Source organism: Mustela nigripes, chromosome 13 (assembly GCF_022355385.1).
Source record: "Mustela nigripes isolate SB6536 chromosome 13, MUSNIG.SB6536, whole genome shotgun sequence".
Classification (NCBI taxonomy): domain Eukaryota; kingdom Metazoa; phylum Chordata; class Mammalia; order Carnivora; family Mustelidae; genus Mustela; species Mustela nigripes.
In genome coordinates, this window is record NC_081569.1 from 61838282 (window position 1) to 61858032 (window position 19751).

Sequence of the window (19751 nt, forward strand, 5' to 3'; positions counted from 1 at the left end):
TAGGTGGCTCAGTTGGTTAAGCAGCTGCCTTCGGCTCAGGTCATGATCCCAGCGTCCTGGGATCGAGTCCCACATCGGGCTCCTAGCTCAGCGGGGAGCCTGCTTCTCCCTCTGCCTCTGCCTGCCATTCTGTCTGCCTGTGCTCGCTCTCTCCCCCTCTCTCTCTCTGATAAATAAATAAAATTAAAAAAAATAAAATAAACACATGTAAGAGTGGATTTGATGTCATCCAAACTTGCCGTGATTGCCACATCCCAAAGTAGCTGTGTGGTCCATGTTTCTTTTACTCAACCATAAAATGACATATAAATGATAATCGTGTTTCTAAAAAAGATTCTAAATAGTCTCTACACCCAACAGGGGGTCAAACTTACAACCCCAAAATCAAGATTCTCATGCTCTACTGACTGAGCCAGCTAGGTGCCCCTAAATGGTGATCATTTTAATAGTAACCTAAGATGGGGCGCCTGAGTGGCTCAGTCGGTTGGGCCGCTGCCTTCAGCTCAGGTCATGATCCTGGAGTCCTGGGATTGAGCTCACTGTCAGGCTCCCTGCCTGGTGGAGAATTGCTTCTCCCTCTGCCTGCTGCTACCCCACTGCTTCTGCTTTCTCACTCTCGCTCTTTCTCAAATAAATAAATAAAATATTTTTAAAAATAGTAACCTAAGGGGCACCTGGGTCGCTCAGTGGGGTAAGCCTCTGCCTTCAGCTCAGGTTATGATCTCGGGGTCCTGGGATCGAGCCCCACATCGGACTCTCTGCTTGGTCGGGAGCCTGCTTCCTCCTCTCTCTCTGCCTGCTTCTCTGCCTACTTGTGATCTCTCTCGTCAAATAAATAAATAAAATTTTAAAATAGTAACCTAAGATCAAGCTTCCCACGTTTATTTTTTAGTTTAGTATTTTACATATATATTTAAATATTTTTTAAAATTTATTTGAGAGAGAAAGAGAGAGTAGAGAGCACAAGCTGGGGGAGGGGCAGAGGGAGGTGAAGCAGGCTCCCGGCTGAGCAGGGAGCCCAACCAAAGCTGTACAGTGGCATTAAATGCATTCATATTGTTGTGCAGCCATCACCACCATCCACCTATAGTACTTTCTCATCTTGCAACACTGAAAATTTGTATTTATTAAACCTTAAGTTCTCATTGCCCTTGGCAGCCCCCATTCTACTTTCTGTCTCTGTGAATTTGAATACTCTCAGTACCTCATATAGGTGGAATCATACAGTATTTGTACTTTTACAACCGGCTTATTTTACTGGCATAATGTTCTAAAGGTTCATCATATTATGATATGCGTGAGAATTTCCTTGATCTGTGATTTCTTACTTTTGCTTGTGTTTCAGGTTCCTTATACAGAGCCTGAACTACTTAGATGAAATTCTCCTCAAATTTGTTTTCTTAAGGGGTGAATGGAGTGTTCCATAAAAAGCTGAAAAACTGTCTGGTACCCACTGATGTTCATAGTAACAGCATCCACAAGATCCAAATAGTGGAAATAATCTGCATGTCCTTTCACAGATGAATGAGTAAAGAAAATGTGGTATAGTTATACAATGCAATATTATTTGGCCCTAAAACAGAAGGAAATTCTGACCCATGTTATAACATAGGTGAAAATATTTATTAGGGAGTGGGGAGGGAAGGGGAGGATGAGGCTTCAGTATTTAATGGGTACAGTATTTTAGTTTAGTTCAGGAGATGGATGGTGATGATGGTTGCACAACAATGTGAATGTACTTAATGGCACTAAATTATATACTTAAAGATGGGTAAGATGGTATATTTTATATATCACAATTTTGAAATTTAAAAATCCTTACATACACAAAAAACTACTTTGATTACATTACTTTAGCTCTACACAAAAATGACATCACAGAACAATTATTACATACCGTATTTTTGGAATTTTAAAAAAGGTTTATTTATTTGAGAGAGAGAAAGAGAGAGCCCATGCGAGATGGGGAAGGGACAGAAGGGGAGGTAGAGAGAAAATCTAAAGCAAACTCTGCACTGGGTCTGGAGCCTGATGAGGGGTTCAGTCTCACAATCCGAACATCATGACTTGAGCCAAAATGAAGAGTTGGATGCTTAACTGACTGAGCCACCCGTGCGCCCTGCATTATTGGATTTTTAAACAAACTTAGTATAAGAAATAGTAATCTGAAGATAATTTCTACATGTTTGTGAGAGTCACATTTTTCAGTTTAAGACTGTTGATGACAATGTCCATTGTTTGTGAAATGCCCAAGTGATACATTCTTCCTTGACTTTAGTTCTAGAATATTTTGCTTTGATGGGGCATTGCTGCTTGCTCTCTTTATGAGATAACAAGAAATCTCCTTTCTCCTTTGGCTGTTAGGAACTGAGAATCACCTTGTATGATGATTTGTGGTGTATTAGCTGTATTCCCTAAAGAATCATTAACCGGGGGCGCCTGGGTGGCTCAGTGGGTTAAGGCCTCTGCCTTCGGCTCAGGTCATGACCCCAGGGTCATGGGATCAAGCCCCACATCAGGCTCTCTGCTCAGTAGGGAACCTGCTTCCTCCTCTCTGCCTGCCTCTCTGCCTACTTGTGATCTCTGTCTGTCAAATAAATAAATAAAATATTTAAAAAAAAAGAATCATTAACCATCATTAAATAATTCCTGTTTCGACTCGCTATGAATACCATGAGTGAAGCAGCTTGGTTACAGTTCAGTGCCTGCAATCCAGACTGCTGGCCATTGTGACTTTAAACCATTATTTCTCAGTCCAAAATGTCTTAATAGCATGTCTATTCCTATCATCTATCATGCAGATTCTTGTTGTCTTCCATTTCTGGAAAATTATTCTGATATTTTTTAAGTTGTTCTAAGGCCTCTCCAAATGCCTGTCATACATGCCATATTGCCTATGTTTTAAATCAGATCATCTCAAATATATCTTCCAAATTTGGTTTAAAGGTATCAATACAGATATTTTTCTAGTGCAACATTAGACAAAACCAAAAACTTTGTTCATACGGACAATGTTCTCCACACATATATCATAGCCCTAGTATTTTTTTGTCACTTGGGTTCCAAATTTTGGCTCTAGCTTTTAACTATCTTTTTTTCTTCCCTCAAATATCTAATCAGCTGTCAAATTCTGTAGTTTTGGTCTTCACAGTTGTTTTACATCTGATCTTTCCTTTGTAATCTCAGTGTCACGCTCTCCCATCTTCCTTCTTCAGGACTTTGCAGTTACCCACTGCTTGCAGTCTCAGTCTGTTTGGGCTGCTAAAATGAAATATTGCAGACTGGGTAGGTTGTAAATAACAGTATATTTCCCATAGTTCTGGAGGGTGAAATTCTAAGATCAGGGTGCTAGAATGGTTGGATTCTGCTGAAACCCTCTTACAGGTTGCAGATTACTGATTTCTCACTGTGTCCCCACATGGTGGAAGGGATCTCTCTACGGTCTCTTTTATAAGGGCACTAATTCTGTTCATAAGTGAAGAGCCCATCTCTAAATTCCATCACATTGAGTATTAGGATTTCAACATATACCTATTGAGGGACACAGTCAGACCATAGCACTAGATTATTCCCAATATTCTTCTAAACAGAGTCTCTGCTATACCTCTCCTCTGTCCAGTTGGTTCCCTGTGCTGTTGCCAGATCTGTCTTCACTCTTGACATTTATACAGGCCTTCCAAAATGTGGCTCAAAACTAAAGGTCTGGTTCAATTACTACTATTCCTGTAAGTATACTCTAGACCCATACAAACCAAAGTACACACTGTTTCCTCAACAGGTCCTACATTTTCATCTTAATGCTTTGATTCATGTTAGGTCCTGGTGGAACGTGCTTCTCCCCACCCTATCCCCAGTCTCTGCCACTCAGAAATAACTATCCACGTTCTATATGACACCTCCTTAAACTTTTCCTGATCCTATAGATGGGATCTGTTCTGGTTAAACCTCTTCTGGCCTTTTATATCTTGTTGTCTCTTGTGCCACATGGCATATTGGTCTTACATTAAACTTACTTGTATATTTCTCTTTCCTACCTAAGCTTCTAAATAATGAATCATGGTTCTTTAGCTACTTAGGTTTCGCTATATTTTCTGCTGAGATCAATGCCTTGCTTTCCAAAGGTACACAAAAAGTATTTAATGAATTAAAATAGGCGTAACTTCAATATTGGCAACATATCCCAAGAAAATAACTCAAATAGGTGTTTAAAAGGGTGCTAGTTGTATAAAAATGTTTTTCTTTCAAAACACCATATGTTAATTCAGAATGTTTATTCAGAACATTCTGAACATAAGTAATCCAAAAGTTCAACAATAACAGAATGGTTAGAGATAAATTAAGGGCAGGACCCGAATCTAATTCTTCTCCTGTGACTGCCCATAGGGAGTATTTACAGTTTGTTAAATGGCAACGGGATATTACATAGCCAAGTGCGTAAGAAATCAGGTTTAGAAAAAAATACCTTTACAAAACATACGTACTACATCTATTGAAAAACCTATGGAAACACGTTGTTAATAATCAGAAGGGCCGAGAGAGAGTCAGCTGTCACATCTGTACAGTAATTTAAATGGCGTCCTTAAACATACTGTGATTCTCACAAGCCTGTGAAGTACGCACGCGAGGCTTCATTAGCTCCGTTTTATGGGTAAGGAAATTGACCCATTGGGGTCAGGAATGATTGACTAAGGCGGAGCCAGGACTTTAGCCTCCGCCTCCCGGACCAGGGTTCTTTCCCCACCACTCCTCGGCAACCTTGATTGGCGCTGGGGGTCTCGGTTTCCTTTACTTCACCCGCATTCCGTTTGCCAACCCAGCCCAGAGACGTGGGCGGCTGGCTGGTAGCAGGTGCCTGGCAAGGTGCAGGTGCGGCGGCTGCGGCCGAGCTGCGCTTTAGGCCCCCGCGACCATAGAGTCCGGAAGTGCAGCTAGAACAGCTCCCGGGGGCGCAGCACCGGCTGAGCCCCGGACGGCAAGGGCCGCGTCCGGGCCGGCGGAATGGCTGCAGTGCTGGCCATCAGGGTGGTTGCGGGACTGGCGGCAGCCGCGCTGGCGGCCGTGCTCTTGGAGCACTATGGGTTGGCGGGTCAGCCCTCACCGCTGCCGCAGCCCCGCGCCTCCAGGAGCTCGCACCCCGCGCCGGGCCCCGGAGCCGGCAACATCTTCTGGGGTCTGCAGGTGACGCAGCGGGAGCAGGGCAGGGGTGGGTGGAGAAACGTCACCACGCGGTGAGACGCGGGCACTTTCCGCCAGGGTGCGACCTCCGCGGCCCCAAACTCCCGGCTGGGGGCTCGTTCTTCCCTGGAGGGGGGTTCGTTCTTGCGGGACATCCTTGCCATTTCCTTCCGCCTAGAGAGAGCTGCATGGTCGCCTGCTGTCCGTGCTGCCTCTTCCTGACTCAGATATCTCTGTTTAATACCTGCTTTCGGCAGATATCCGACATTCACCTGAGCAGGTTTCGTGATCCAGGCAGAGCTGTAGACTTAGAGAAGTTCTGTTCAGAAACTATTCGCATCATTCAACCAGCTCTCGTCCTGGCAACAGGTAGGGAGGGTTGCCGTGCTGTCGCGTTTTTCTATGGTCCGGATGGTAGAATGCTAGCCAGGGCTGCAGCTCTTCACATGGGGAATGTTGGGAACACTATAGCCCCAGACCCAGGTGAGTCCTCCTGCAGGGGAGATAGGACATTGTAATTTCCTTTGCCTATGCATAATTGAGTCAAGATCCAAGACCAATCAATGACTTGCCATAGCAAGGTTTTGTCAAAGCAGTAGAAGCAAGGCTCATGATTCTTCTTAGTATACTGTCTCCTCTATTTGTATTCGTTCGTTGTTATAGTTCTGGATTTAAGAGAATTAGGGAAAGCCCTTTAACCACAAATCAAAAGTTTCCTCCCTTCCTTATCTCCCTCCCCTCCTTCCTTCTCTCTCTCTCTTTCTTTTGAGGTTGGGGGAGGGGCAGAGGGAGAGAGAGAATCTCAAGGAGGCTCCAGGCCCAGGGCAGAGCTCACCAGGGATCCATCTCAGGACCCTGAGATCATGACCTGAGCAGAAATCAAGAGTGGGAGGCTTAACTGACTGAGCCAACCAGATGCCCCAAAGTTATCTTTTTAAAAAAAAACTAACTTTCCTTTTTTTAAACAGCATTAGTCAATTCTTAAAGTGACTTAGGACACTTTTCTTCATCTTTTGGTACTTCTTTGACTTGGGTTCTCTAGAATCTTTCAACTCCTATTTGCTCTCTAAATGTGTTGGAGAAAAAGCTAAAGGAGCATCTGTCTTGTCTATTGGGGGATTCATATCCTACCCACCTTACTGAAACACCTCTGCTGATACGATGACTTATCAGTCCTCATTTTATGGAAAACCTCCATTTCAACTGTCTGTTTTGTTTTCCAGAAATTTTGGTACTTCATTGCCCAACCACACCTCCAGATCACTTTCTTGCTGTATAATAACACTTGGTCAGATTACATATTTTGATTTTGGGTGTGGAAAATATGGTTGTCATAGATATCAGGCATCTGCCCAGAGTGTTGGAATTTCTTATAGTTTTCATTTTTGTCAGAGTTTCATGACGCATTTTATACTGCTCTCTTTAAAGATAATTTTTTTCAGAGCCCATTTCTAATATCATGGGAAGTTAAATAGGTACTTGCTAAACTCTGAGAAACAAATAAAGTCCTTTCAAAATAAGAAATTCCTATTTTGTGTGGCTTGCTTTGGACATAGATGGACTTATAAGTTGTTATGCTTATACATGTTAAGTACTTTAAGTATCTTTGTTCCTTTGGTGTGCATTTGAGAACATTTTTTAACCCCCTTGGGTTTATTTTGCATTGTGATTCAAGTCTTATGTAAATCTACAGGAGACCTGACTGATGCCAAAACAAAGGAACACTTGGGATCCAGGCAGCATGAGGTAGAATGGCAAACTTACCAGGGTATTCTGAAGAAGACAAGGGTCATGGAAAAAACCAAGTGGCTTGATGTTAAAGGAAATCATGGTAAGAGTCAACACCCATATATAATTAAAACTAGATTTTTTTTCCTTTGAGAGCCCAGATTCTCCAGTTTGGAATATAAGATTATAAAATGGGAACTTTGTAACACGGTTTAGTTATACCAAAGCCCACAACTATGAAATACAACTATATTATATGATTTTAAAACTTCAGATGTCACTTCTAGCCTTTGAGGGGAAAGTTGGGATGGTCCTTCTTTACATGAAGAAAAGCCTCTAGCAAAACCTGTGTGAGAGGGTGTTTAAAAGTATAACCCATTTTGGGTGTCTGGCTGGCTCAGTTGGTAGAGCATGCAACCCTTATCTAGAGTCATGAGTTCAAGCCCTACATTGGGTGTGGAACCTAAAATCAATCAGTCCATACGTATATACATTCATACCACATACATAAATACATATGTATAAATCAATAGATAAACATTTTGCCTAATAGAAGCTACTACCCATAAGTTTATATACTATATGATTTATGTAACATTCAAGAAAAGGCAGAACTATGGAGAACAGATTGTGATTGCCAAGGATTGGGGGAGAGGTAGATAGGCTGACTACAAAGAGCCATCATGAGAGAATTATGGGGAATGATAGAACTGTTCCATTGTGGTGGGTACATGACTGCATTTGTCAAAACTGAAGGAACTGTACATTACAGTGAATGAATTTTACTGTGTATACTTAAAAAATTAAAATTACAAACAAATCTCTATGTATGAGGAGAGAAATAGAGATAATCCCTTCACATTTTTTACATTATTATTATTGTAGTGTTAGTAAGGAAATCTCAGCAAAATATCCTAACAGTAAGCTTGTTTGTTTTTATATAGGTTGACCTTCTTATTGATTGTTAAGTATTTGATCTGCTTCACTTGATTATTAATTGCTGCTGTATGCCTAATTATAAATATTTTTAAAACTATCATTTTAAACAGATAATTCTGTCTGGTGAAATACATAGTTTTGGTTTGATCAGAAAATGCTCTTTATAAATAGTTCTTACAAAGCAGCTCGGAATTATTAATTGAAGATGGGGTATCTGGTTTATAGCTTTCTCTGGTATACCCTGTAAGTCTGGTCCTCAACTTGCGATGGTTCAGCTTATGATGGCTTGACTTATGATTTTTTTTTTAAAGATTTTATTTATTTATTTGAGAGAGAGACAGGGAGAGAGAACATGAGAGGGGAGAAAGTCAGACGGAGAAGCAAACTCTCCAAGGAGCAGGGAGCCTGATGTGGGACTCGATACCAGGACTCTGGGATCATGACCTGAGCTGAAGGCAGTCACTTAACCAACTGAGCCACCCAGGTGCCCGACTTACGATATTTTTTAAGATTTCATTTGAGAGCAAGAGAGCGAGCAAGCAAGAGGGAGAGCAAGTGAGAGAGAGAGAGAGACAGAGAGAGACTGAGCATGAGCAGAGGAAGTGGCAGTGGGAGAAGAAGACTCCTTTCTGAGCAAGGAGCCCAATGCAGGGCTCAGTCCTGGGACTCTGGGATCACGACCTGAGCCAAAGACAGAAGCCTAACCGACTGAGCCACCCACGCACCCCTTGACTTAACTTTACAATGTATGACTGTGATACACATTCAATAGAAACTGTATTTTGAATTTTGAATTTTTATCTTTTCCTGGGCTAGTGATATGCAGTATGATACTCTGGTGATGCTGGACATGACTGCCAGCGTAAAGAGCCATTAACCTTATAACCATTTTGTGCCTGTGCTTTCATTTTGTTTTTCACTCTCAGATCTTCAGCATGAGATATTCAACACTTTATTATAAAACAGACCTTGTGTTAGATAATTTTGCCCAACTATAGACTAATGTAACCATTCTGAGCATTTTTTACGTAGGTGAGGCTAAGCTATGATGATCAGTAAGTTCACTGTATGAAATGCATTTTCTACTTAAATATTTGCCACTTAAAATGGATTTGTCTGGATGTAACCCCATTGTAAGTTGAAGAAGATCTGAATTTACATTTCCCTTTTTTTCCTGACCCTGACTAGTGGCACAGGTCAAATTCATTAGTAATGAAAAGCAAGCCTGTACATAATAAAAAAGTTTTTCAAACCAAGCTACTGATTTATTTCAAGTAATAAATATCAGCTTCTTGTGATTAGATCTTGTGAACAGAGCTCATCCTTTGGAGTTCATGATAATCTAATTTGATTTGTATAAGGACAAATGCTTACTGTATGTGTTTATGTTTATGTATTGTGTTAAGATAGGAAGAAACTAGTTTTTATTAAAATTTAACTATAACAGTATTGTTCTCTTACATAGTAAGAGGATTGCATACACAATAATAGCTCTTTTAGCCTACATTGGATTTAACAGCTTATTCTCTGAAGTTATTAGAAATGTAGTGGATTCTTAGAATTCCAAGCTGGTAAGAAATTTTAGTTATTGCAATCAGACAATCAAGCTCTGTGAAATCATTATATTTCCAGGTAAGTGTTCTATAACATCCTTTGCCTTACCTCTTACCATTATATAATTCCTTTCTTATTGAATCTTTAGGATTTAAGAAGAGATGGCCTTAGGTCCTGTTATCAAAGTGATCAGCTGTTTAGAAACACTTAGCATGGATCCATGTATCAGTCATGATTAAAACAGCAGCAACACCGTCCAGTCTTAGAACTGCAAATTGATGTATTCTGAATAGTACATAATATGAAAGTATTTCTTATTCTCTACTAGTACCTAATATAAGTTTCTAGATAAAATGAATCTGTTACCAAATTTTAAAAACGATCAGGCTAATTTATTGGCAGTCTGCCATTTAAAGTGTTATTGAAAGTATTGTCATTCTTCTTTAGTTGTTAAGATGTTTATATTTTTCTTTTTAATATAGATGATGTTTGTTCTTTTTTTTTTCCATGTGCTTTTCTTTCCCCAAATTTTTATTTAAATTCCATTTAGTTAGCATATAGTATAATATTGGTTTCAGGAGTAGAATTTAGTGATTCATTGTTCTTTTCTTTTTAATTAGATGCATTCAACATTCCAAGTCTGGACAGTGTCGAGAATTATTACAGGTACTGTAGTGAACAGAACACAGACCATGAAGTAGTACAAGAGGGGTGCAGTCAAGTCAGTGAATGAGTGAAAACATTTCTTTTTTTAAGATTTTTTAAAATTTATTTGACAGAGAGAGATTGTATACCTAAAATGAATATAATGTTATATGTCAATTATATCCATAATTATATCCATAATTGACATATAACATTTTATTCATTTTAGGTATATTTTGCAATGACACCCATCACCATACATAGTTAAGAAACTTTTTTTTTCTTGTGACTACTTTCAAATATACAATAGAGTGTGTTTGACTGTAGTCACCATGTTGTAGCAGAAGTCACTTAGATTAGAGCTTGTTACCAGAGTACTATGGATTTTAGGAATACTGAGTAACTGATTCTCTGAGCCTCTAGAGTGGGTGAGGAGCTCAGTTGGTCACCCTGGTTGTTTTGTCCATTTATCCCACTATGTCACAGAAATATTAAAATTTTCTTTATATGCCATGAATGTGAAAAAGGCTATGAATATGAAAGGTTCTTTGAGTTAGAAAACCAGCTCTCTGGTTACAATGTGTTCAGGTTCTTTTAGTTGCAGTTTCATTTCCAGTTCTGGGGTATTCCACAGCTTTGTCCTACATTGACCATCACTCAAGTAGTGAGAATTTGTTGAGAGCCCATCATTAGCTGGATAGCATGAGAGATACAAGAGCTAATATTTTAAAATATGGCCTCTACCCTCAAGGAAGTCCAGTTAAGGGAAATAAGAATTGTTTGGGAAACAATTAGAAAAGAACATGAAGGGATGACTGATGAAATGCTACATTATTTGGTACACATGATAATCACTATGAGAAATAGGAAAGGGCAGAAGTTAGTATGGGCTAGACATAGAGGAGACTTTATTACTGAGATATAATTGACATATAGAATTGTATAAGATTAAGATGTACAACTTGTTCACGTGATGCATTTATATGTTGCGAAATGAGGACACCATAGAGTTAGCTAATACCTCAATTACCATCACATAATTATCATTTTCTTGTGGTAGGAATAATTAAGATCTAGTCTCTTGGTGACTTTGAAGTTTATAAAACGGTACTTTTGATTATAATTATCATGCTGTGCATTGGATCTCCAGAACTTATATATCTACAAGTTGCAAGTTAGGACTTTATAAAAGAAGCAAAATTTGTGTCCAGCCATAAGAGAAGGATTGCATTTGGAGAAGTAAGAAATTTTGAGGGGTATATTTTAGGCAAAACCCCAGAGTTTTAAAAGCTAGAATGAGCTTTTAGGGACAGTAAGGAAACTGGTATCACCAGAATAAAGGATCATTTTGAGGCCTGGTATGACATTGGATAGGTAGCTTAGGGCCAGTTAACAGAGGTCTTAAGTGACAAGTGTAGAAATTTAGATGTGTTGGATAATGGTTCATAATCCAGTATAGATTCCTAAGGAGACAAGTCACATAATGAAATAATACTTTACAAAGGGCAATCACACAACAAAAAAGAAAAAAGATAGGGATAATAAGCAAAAAACAGGGAGATTGGAGTTTTGTAGAATAGAGGAGTCCTGTAATAGTCCAGGCATGATATGGAAGGGCTATTTCTGAAATGTATAGGCGATATACCCCATCTAACAAAGTCCATAGTTATGGGGACAGTGTCATCAGCTGGAGGGTGGCAGGTCAAACAGCACTGGTTAACATATTATTAGAGTCACCATAACTTGGAGGACAAAGTTGTCCTTTTTCAATGTGAGAAAGGAAAAGGTCGGAGATGGAAATCTTTCATTTTCTTTTTTTTAAAAATTAAATTAAATTAAATTTCTTTTCAGTGTTCCAAAATTCATTGTTTATGCACCTCACTCACTACTCCATGTAATACCTGCCCTCCTTAATACCCACCACCAGGCTTACCCAAACTCCGAACCCCTTCCACTCTAAAACCCTCAGTTTGTTTCTCAGAGTCCACAGTCTCTCATGGCTCATCTCCCCCTCTGATTTCCCCTAACTCACTTCTCCTCTCCATCTCCCAATGTCCTCCGTGTTATTCCTTATGCTCCACAAGTAAGTGAAACCATATGATAATTCACTCTCGCTGCTTGACTTATTTCACTCGGCATACTCTCTTCCAATCCCGTCCATGTTGATACAAAAGTTGGGTATTCATCCTTTCTGGTGGAGGCATAATACTCCATTGTATATATAGACCATATCTTCTTTATCCATTTGTCTGTTGAAGGGCATCTTGGTTCTTTCCACAGTTTGGCAACTGTGGCCATTGCTGCTATGAACATTGGGGTACAGATGGCCCTTTTTTTCACTACATCTGTATCTTTGGGGCAAATACCCAGTAGTGCAATTGCAGGGTCTATTTTTAATTTCTTTTTTTTTTTTTAAAGATTTTATTTATTTATTTGACAGAGAGAAATCACAAGTAGATGGAGAGGCAGGCAGAGAGAGAGAGAGAGAGAAGCAGGCTCCCTGCTGAGCAGAGAGCCCGATGCGGGACTCGATCCCAGGACCCTGAGATCATGACCTGAGCTGAAGGCAGCGGCTTAACCCACTGAGCCACCCAGGTGCCCCTATTTTTAATTTCTTATGGAACCTCCACACTGTTTTCCAAAGTGGCTGCACCAACTTGTATTCCCACCAACAGTGTAAGAGGGTTCCCCTTTCTCCACCTCCTCTCCAACACATGTTGTTTCCTATCTTGTTGAATTTGACCATTCTAACTGGTGTAAGGTGGTATCTCAATGTGGTTTTGATTTGAATCTCCCTGATGGCTAATGATGAACATTTTTTCATGTGTCTGTTAGTCATTTGTACGTCTTCTTTGGAGAAGTGTCTGTTCATGTCTTTTGCCCATTTTTTGATGTGATTATCTGTTTTGTGTGTGTTGAGTTTGAGGAGTTCTTTATAGATTTTGGGTATCAGCCCTTTGTCCGTAGTGTCATTTGCGAATATCTTGTCCCATTCTGTGGGCTGCCTCTTTGTTTTGTTGATTGTTTCCTTTGCTGTGCAGAAACTTTTTATCTGGATGAGGTCCCAAAAGTTCATTTTTGCTTTTGTTTCCTTTGCCTTTAGGGACATGTCTTGAAAGCCACATCATGCTGTGGCTGATGTCAAAGAGGTTACTGCCTATGTTCTCCTCTAGGATTTTGATAGATTCCTACTTCATGTTGAGGTCTTTTATCCATATATATTCCTACATTTATTCCACATTTATTCCTACCTCACGTTGAGGTCTTTAGAGTTTATCTTTGTGTATGGTGTAAGAGAATGGTTGAGTTTCATTCTTGTATCCATAGTTGTCCAATTTTCCCAGCACCATTTATTGAAGAGACTGTCTTTTTTCTACTGTATATTTTTTCCTGCTTTGTCAAAGATTATTTGGCCATAGAGCTGTGGGTCCATATCTGGGCTCACTACTCTGTTCCACTGGTCTATGTGTCTGTTTTTGTGCCAATGCCATGCTGTCTTGGTGATCACAGCTTTGTAGTAAAGCTTGAAATCAGGCAATGTAATGCCCCCAGTTTTGTTTTTATTTTTTCAACATTTCCTTAGCAATTCAGGGTCTTTTCTGGTTCCATACAAATTTTAGGATTGTCATAAAATCTATCTCTAAAAAACCCACAGCAAATATCATCCTCAATGGGAAAAAGCTGACAGCCTTCCCTTTGAGATCAGGACCATGACAAAGATGTCCACTCTCGCCACTGTTGTTCAACATAGTCCTAGAAGGCCTAGCAACAGCAATCAGACAACAAAAAGAAATAAAAGGTATTCAAATTGGCAAAGGAGAAGTCAAACTTTCTCTTCGCAGATGACAAGATACTTTATATGGAAAACCCAAAAGACTCCACCCCCAAACTACTAGAGCAATTCAGTAATGTGGCAGGATACCAAATCAACTGCTTTCTTATACACTAACAAAAAATATAGAAAGGGAAATTAGAGAATCGATTACATTTACTATAGCACCAGGAACCATAAGATACCTGGGAATAAGCCTAACCAAAGAGGTAAAGGATCTATACTTGAGGAACTACAGAACACTCATGAAAGAAATTGAAGGAGACACAAAAAGATTTAAGAGTATTTCATGCTCATGGATCAGAAGAATGAACATTGTCTATACTGCCTAGAGCAATCTATACTTCAATGTCATCCCAATCAAAATTCCACTGGCATTTTTCAAAGAGCAGGAACAAACTATCTTTCATTTTCTATTATCTATTTGTATCTTTCATGGTGACTGTGGACTGGAACTAGAGAACATTTTCAAGGAAGAATTAACAGGACTTTGGGTCTGACTGGTTTTCTGGAGGGTAAAGCTATTAGTCACTTGAAGGTTTCTTACATTTATATTTTTGTTTCTAAGCACCTAAACTCTATCTGAATTTTTTTTTCTATCTGAATTTTTAATAAGCAGCATTTTAACAGCCTGAAATATGGACATTACAGGTATATCAACCTGAAGGAAAAAAAAAAAAAGTTTTTTTTAAGGATTTTATTTATTTGTCAGAGAGGGAGAGCAAGAGAGTGAGCATAAGCAGGGAGAATAGCAGGCTTAGGCAGAAGCAGACTCCCCGCTGAGCAAGGAGCCTGATGTGAGACTCAATCCAAGGAGTCTGGGATCATGACCTGACCCAAAGGCAGACACTTAACTGACTGAGTCACCCAGAATGACTGAATGAAAAAAAATTTTTTTTTCTCCTAATAACAAACACTCATATTTGTTTATTTACATAACATGGTACTGTGATTTTAAAAAAAAATCTTTTTAAAATTTTTTCAGTGGGGACGCCTGGGTGGCTCAGTTGGTTAAGCAGCTGCCTTCGGCTCAGGTCATGATCCCAGCGTCCTGGGATCGAGTCCCACATCGGGCTCCTTGCAGGGAGCCTGCTTCTCCCTCTAACTTTGCCTTCCACTCTGTCTGCCTGTGCTCGCTCTCACTCGCTCTCTCTCTGACAAATAAATAAATAAAATCTTTAAAAAAAAATAAAATAAAAAAAATAAAATTTTTTCAGTGTTCCAAGATTCATTGTTTATGCACCACACCCAATGCTCCATGTAGTATGTGCCCTCCGCATCACCAGGCTCACCTATCCTCCCACCCCGCTTCCTTCCAAAACCCTCAGTTTGTTTCTCAGAGAACATAGTCTCTCGAAAGTCAATTATCATATGGTTTCACTTGTGAGCATAAGTAATAATATGGAGGACAGTAGGAGAAGGAAAGGAAAACTGAATTGGAGTGAACAAAAAAAATCTTAAAGCTAAATCTTGATCTTAAGAATCCCCCAGAGAATGTCAAAATCCATAATTTAAAAAATGTTAATAGCTATCATATATTTTAATCTCTATTTTCAAGTAGTTGGTTGATAGTTGATAGTTTATTTTAATGTGTTAAAAATATAAGAAAGGAAATAGTATATGTGAGATTATAAGATCCTAAAGAATAACTGAAAACAAATTAAGTAGGAAAAATATAAATAAAAATTTTATTGAGAAAAAAATTGAAATAGAAAATTTTATTTTATTTTATTTTACTTTATTTAAAGATTTTATTTATTCATTTGACAGAGAGAGACAGCAAGAGAGGGAACACAAGCAGGGGGAGTGGGAGAGGGAGAAGCAGGCTCCCCGCTGAGCAGTGAGCCTGATGTGGGGCTCTATCCCAGGACCCTGGGATCACGACTCAAGCCAAAGGCAGACACTCAAACAACTGAGCCTTCCAGGTGCCCTGAAAATTTTATTTTTTTAATAGATTTTATTTATTTATTTCAGAGAGGGAGAGTGTGCACATGCGTGAGCCCATGTGACCAGGGGAGGAGCAGAGGGAAAGGGATAAGCAGACTCTATGCTGAGTGCCAAGCCCAGTGCCGGGCTGGATCCTATGACCCTGAGATCATGACCTGAGCTGAAATCAAGAGTTGCTGACTTAACTGACTGAGCCAGGTGCCTCCCAAAATAGAAAATTTTTAAAAATACAAGGAAGGGAGGCAGTAGAACTAATTGACTTTTAATTATACTACCTGTGATAATCTATTTATTTTATGATAGATTTAGATGGCTATCAGGGCTCAAATATAGCTCCCCGATAGCACATTAGGTTTCAGGAGTTTATTTGTATTTTTCCCTATGTGCCTTATCTATCTTCTTATAATGTTTTGACATTTGAATAATATAGGTATGTCCCCAATCTATACCTTCCTTCACATTTATTCAACAAATACTAATGAGTTCCTACACTGTGTACTGTGTTACCTACCCTCTCCTGCTGTTCTTCATTCTCCAACCTTACAGACACCTGAATACTGTTAATACTTAGGCAGTGAGGACTTTCATTACTGAATGTATACCCCATGTATGTTACAGATGTATTTTTAGGAACTGAAGAAGATTTACTGACCCAGACCTAGCTAACATTTTTCTCCTGGCTTGATGACTTCATCTTTGCAAGGCTTTATTGTGAGTTAAGTCTCTGTAATCCTGTTTCAGGATGCAGATACCTTTCATATCCCATTACTCCAAGAATTCTGCTAGGTACTGTAGTAGGTCCTCACTAAATTTTTCAATGATGGATAAGTACCATTTCACTGGATTTTGATTGACCTCTCTTTAAATGTTCAATGGATTACCTAAACCAGCCATCTCCTTCTCTGCTTTGCTTGATGACCTTGTGTTTGGTTACTTATGAATTAGTTTGCCTAAATCTTTGTAGACAATGAAAAAAAATCTTTAAAATTTCTTTTAATCAGTTTATTGTGAGTAGTTGATGTATTTCTCTGTCAGATTAGGAGATTATCAAAGGGAGGCAAATTTAGTGTGATATACGGGGAGGAATTTCAACTCATTCTTTTTTTTTATGATTGCACTAAAACTTTCCTGTCTTGTATTTTTTAGGAAATATTCTGCTGTACGTAAGGATGGCTCTTTCCATTATGTCCACAGTACTCCCTTTGGAAACTATTCTTTCATCTCTTTGGATGCCACCCCAAATCCAGGGCCTAAGAGACCCTATAATTTCTTTGGAATTTTAGATGAGGTACAGTAAAAATCTACCTTCCTTTTGTAGCTAATCTATTTTGTTTTTTCTTGGATAAATGTGGCTCACTTAAGGTTATCTAGGTAAACCAGTTCTTATCTAGAAATTCTTGCAAAAAGTTTTACTGTGGTTACAAGTATGGCTAGAAGAAATCACTGGCTGCTTGAGCACTATCATTGCTATCCCTGTTCTAGTCCCAAAATCTCATAAAGAAGTACCTCAAATTTTATATTTATTCAGTAAACATTTATTAAATATGTACTCAGTGCAGCATGCTCTTTGCAAGGTGCAGGGCATATAGCTTTTATACTATGGGGTATATTCCTAAATCCCCACAGTTGCCATTTCTAACTAATGTACTCTATTTATTTTAATAAAAGAAGGACAACCACTGAAGTAAATAAATTTCCGTTAAAGCAAGTGAGGTGAAAACCGTTGCTGGATTAAAACTGTCTAGAAAGTCACATCTGAAACCCTCCCATTTTTCATAGTACAACAGATGTCAGCTCACTAATAAGCCCATGCCTATAGGTAAGGTGTATGTGCCTGCCTATAAGCATACAAGAGCGATAAGATCAAGTCACTTGCCTCTTAGAATATTTACTGTAGTGGAGGGGCATAAGACTAGTGCAGAAATAACTATAATAAAGGGCAGAATTTGCTAAGTGCCGAGAGAGATTCAAAGTGATACGAGGGTTCAGGAGACCTTGAAATCAAGTGAATAGACTATTGTGAGATGCATTGTGTTATACTACACATTTTATTTAATGAAGGTATATTTTGTTTCTTATCTCCCAACTGTCTTTAGACAGTTTTTTAACTTATTATGTTAAAGCCTATTCCTCAGAGCAGTGTTTTTTAATATACGATTCAAAGATCATCTGCATGAAAATCAGTTGGACTCATAAAATGCAGATTCTCAGACTTTCCCCAAGACTTGTCAAACTAGAAACCCTGAAGGTACGGTCCAAGAATTCATTGCTATAAGTACTTTAAAGATAATTAATAATATTTATACATGTACAGGTTATTTTTTTTAATTTTATTTATTTGAGAGAGAGAGAGAGAAAGGAAGAGTGCTTATGCATGCGCAAGCAGGGGTACGGGGCAAAGGGAGAGGAGGAAGCAGGCTCCCTGCTCAAGGGATGCGGGACTCGATCCCAGGACCCTGGGATCATGATCTGAGCAGTTGCTTAACCGACTGAGCCACCTAGGTGCCCCTGTACAAGTTATTTTTGAAATCAGCTTTATGAGGGATGATTTACATACAATAAAATGCACTCATTTTAAGTGTTTGAAGAGTTTTGACAAAAAATATAGATGCTGGTATACCTGTCACCACAATCAAGATAGAACATTTCTGTCATCCTAGAAAGTTCTCTTTTGTAGTCAGTCTTCACCCCAATCCTAGAGAACCATTGATTTTTCATGGGTTTTCTGTCAGTATAGATTATATAGATATGTAAAGATATATAGATAGATAGATATATAAAGAATTTTATGTAAATGAAATCATATAGTACATACTCTTCTTCTGTCTGGCTTCTTTTGCTCAGTGTAATGTTTCTGTGATTCATCCATATTTTTGTGTGTTTGAGTAATTCTTTCCTTTTTATCACTGCATAACATTCCATTGTTTGGATATACTGATGGTTTCTAGTTTTTGGCTATTCTGAGTTGAGCTATTGTGAACATTCAGGTACATCTTATTTTAGAAGTTTATTTTCAAGTTCCTCTTTATTAATTGCAGTGTAGCATACAGGGCTGAAGGGATCAGTGGTTCTTCTTATTTTCTATAAAGAAATTTCTGTAAAGAATTTCTATTAAAAAAAAGAAAAATTTATGCCATTTAAAGATTGTTCTCTATTTCTCAGTTTCCTCATCTATCAAATGCGGCTAATACTTGTCCTACTTAGCACAGAGTTATTTTTAGGACCAAATGAATTATAATGTATATGAAAACAGTTTGAAATTTATACAGGTCCATACAGGCCATTAATTAGTAGGGCTTAGGCCTTAGACATAATATTAGTATAAAACTTCAAGGGAGATGTTTAATCTGTAGATTTCAGCCTGAGCCCTGATTAATGATCCCTCTGTTTTTCTCCCATTTCAGAAGCAGATGGAGGAACTTCTCCTACTGGCCAAGGAAAGTAGTCAGAGCAACCACAGTATTTGGTTTGGACACTATACAACATCCACTATCCTTTCTCCATCACCTGGAATTCGGTCTATAATGAGGTGAGGCAGGCTTCCAAAATAAAAATTGCTTGTAATTCTTTTATGTTCCTCTTGCTCTCCTGAAGAGATCTTTTTATTAGTTTGGCGTAACAAGTTACCTGTTCAACTTATTCTGTTCATGTTTCTTTAATTAGTTCAGCTACAGCATATTTGTGTGGGCACCTGCACACTCTCGGTGGACTCATGCCTGTTTTGCACACGCGTCACCTCCAGGGCACTTTGGAACTTGAGGTGGGAGACTGGAAAGAGAACAGAAGGTAAGGGAACTACCCCACAAAATAAAACTTAAACATGTAAGTTTTGCTAAAACGATAGTTTTCTTATTGCTATCATGGGTGATCCCAGTCAAGGAAGAACTTTTGATTTCCCCTAAGTTTTTAAAGTAATATAGATATTATGTGT

The 19751-nt window shown here is 38.8% G+C and overlaps 1 protein-coding gene across 8 annotated transcripts in view; it reads left to right on the forward strand.

Moving 5' to 3' along the window:
- The window catches only part of TMEM62 (transmembrane protein 62), a 53786-nt gene that overhangs the window by 13012 nt on the left and 21023 nt on the right, over positions 1 to 19751 (forward strand). For 2 of the 8 annotated variants that reach the window (XM_059372640.1, XM_059372643.1), the window contains exons 1-7: positions 4444 to 5178; positions 5433 to 5544; positions 6869 to 7006; positions 10017 to 10062; positions 16967 to 17108; positions 19225 to 19349; positions 19484 to 19606. In XM_059372640.1, the coding sequence (XP_059228623.1) occupies positions 4999 to 5178; positions 5433 to 5544; positions 6869 to 7006; positions 10017 to 10062; positions 16967 to 17108; positions 19225 to 19349; positions 19484 to 19606 (866 nt within the window). In that variant the 5' untranslated portion in view covers positions 4444 to 4998. The other 6 variants (XM_059372642.1, XM_059372644.1, XM_059372641.1 and 3 more) reach the window with 6 other exon arrangements.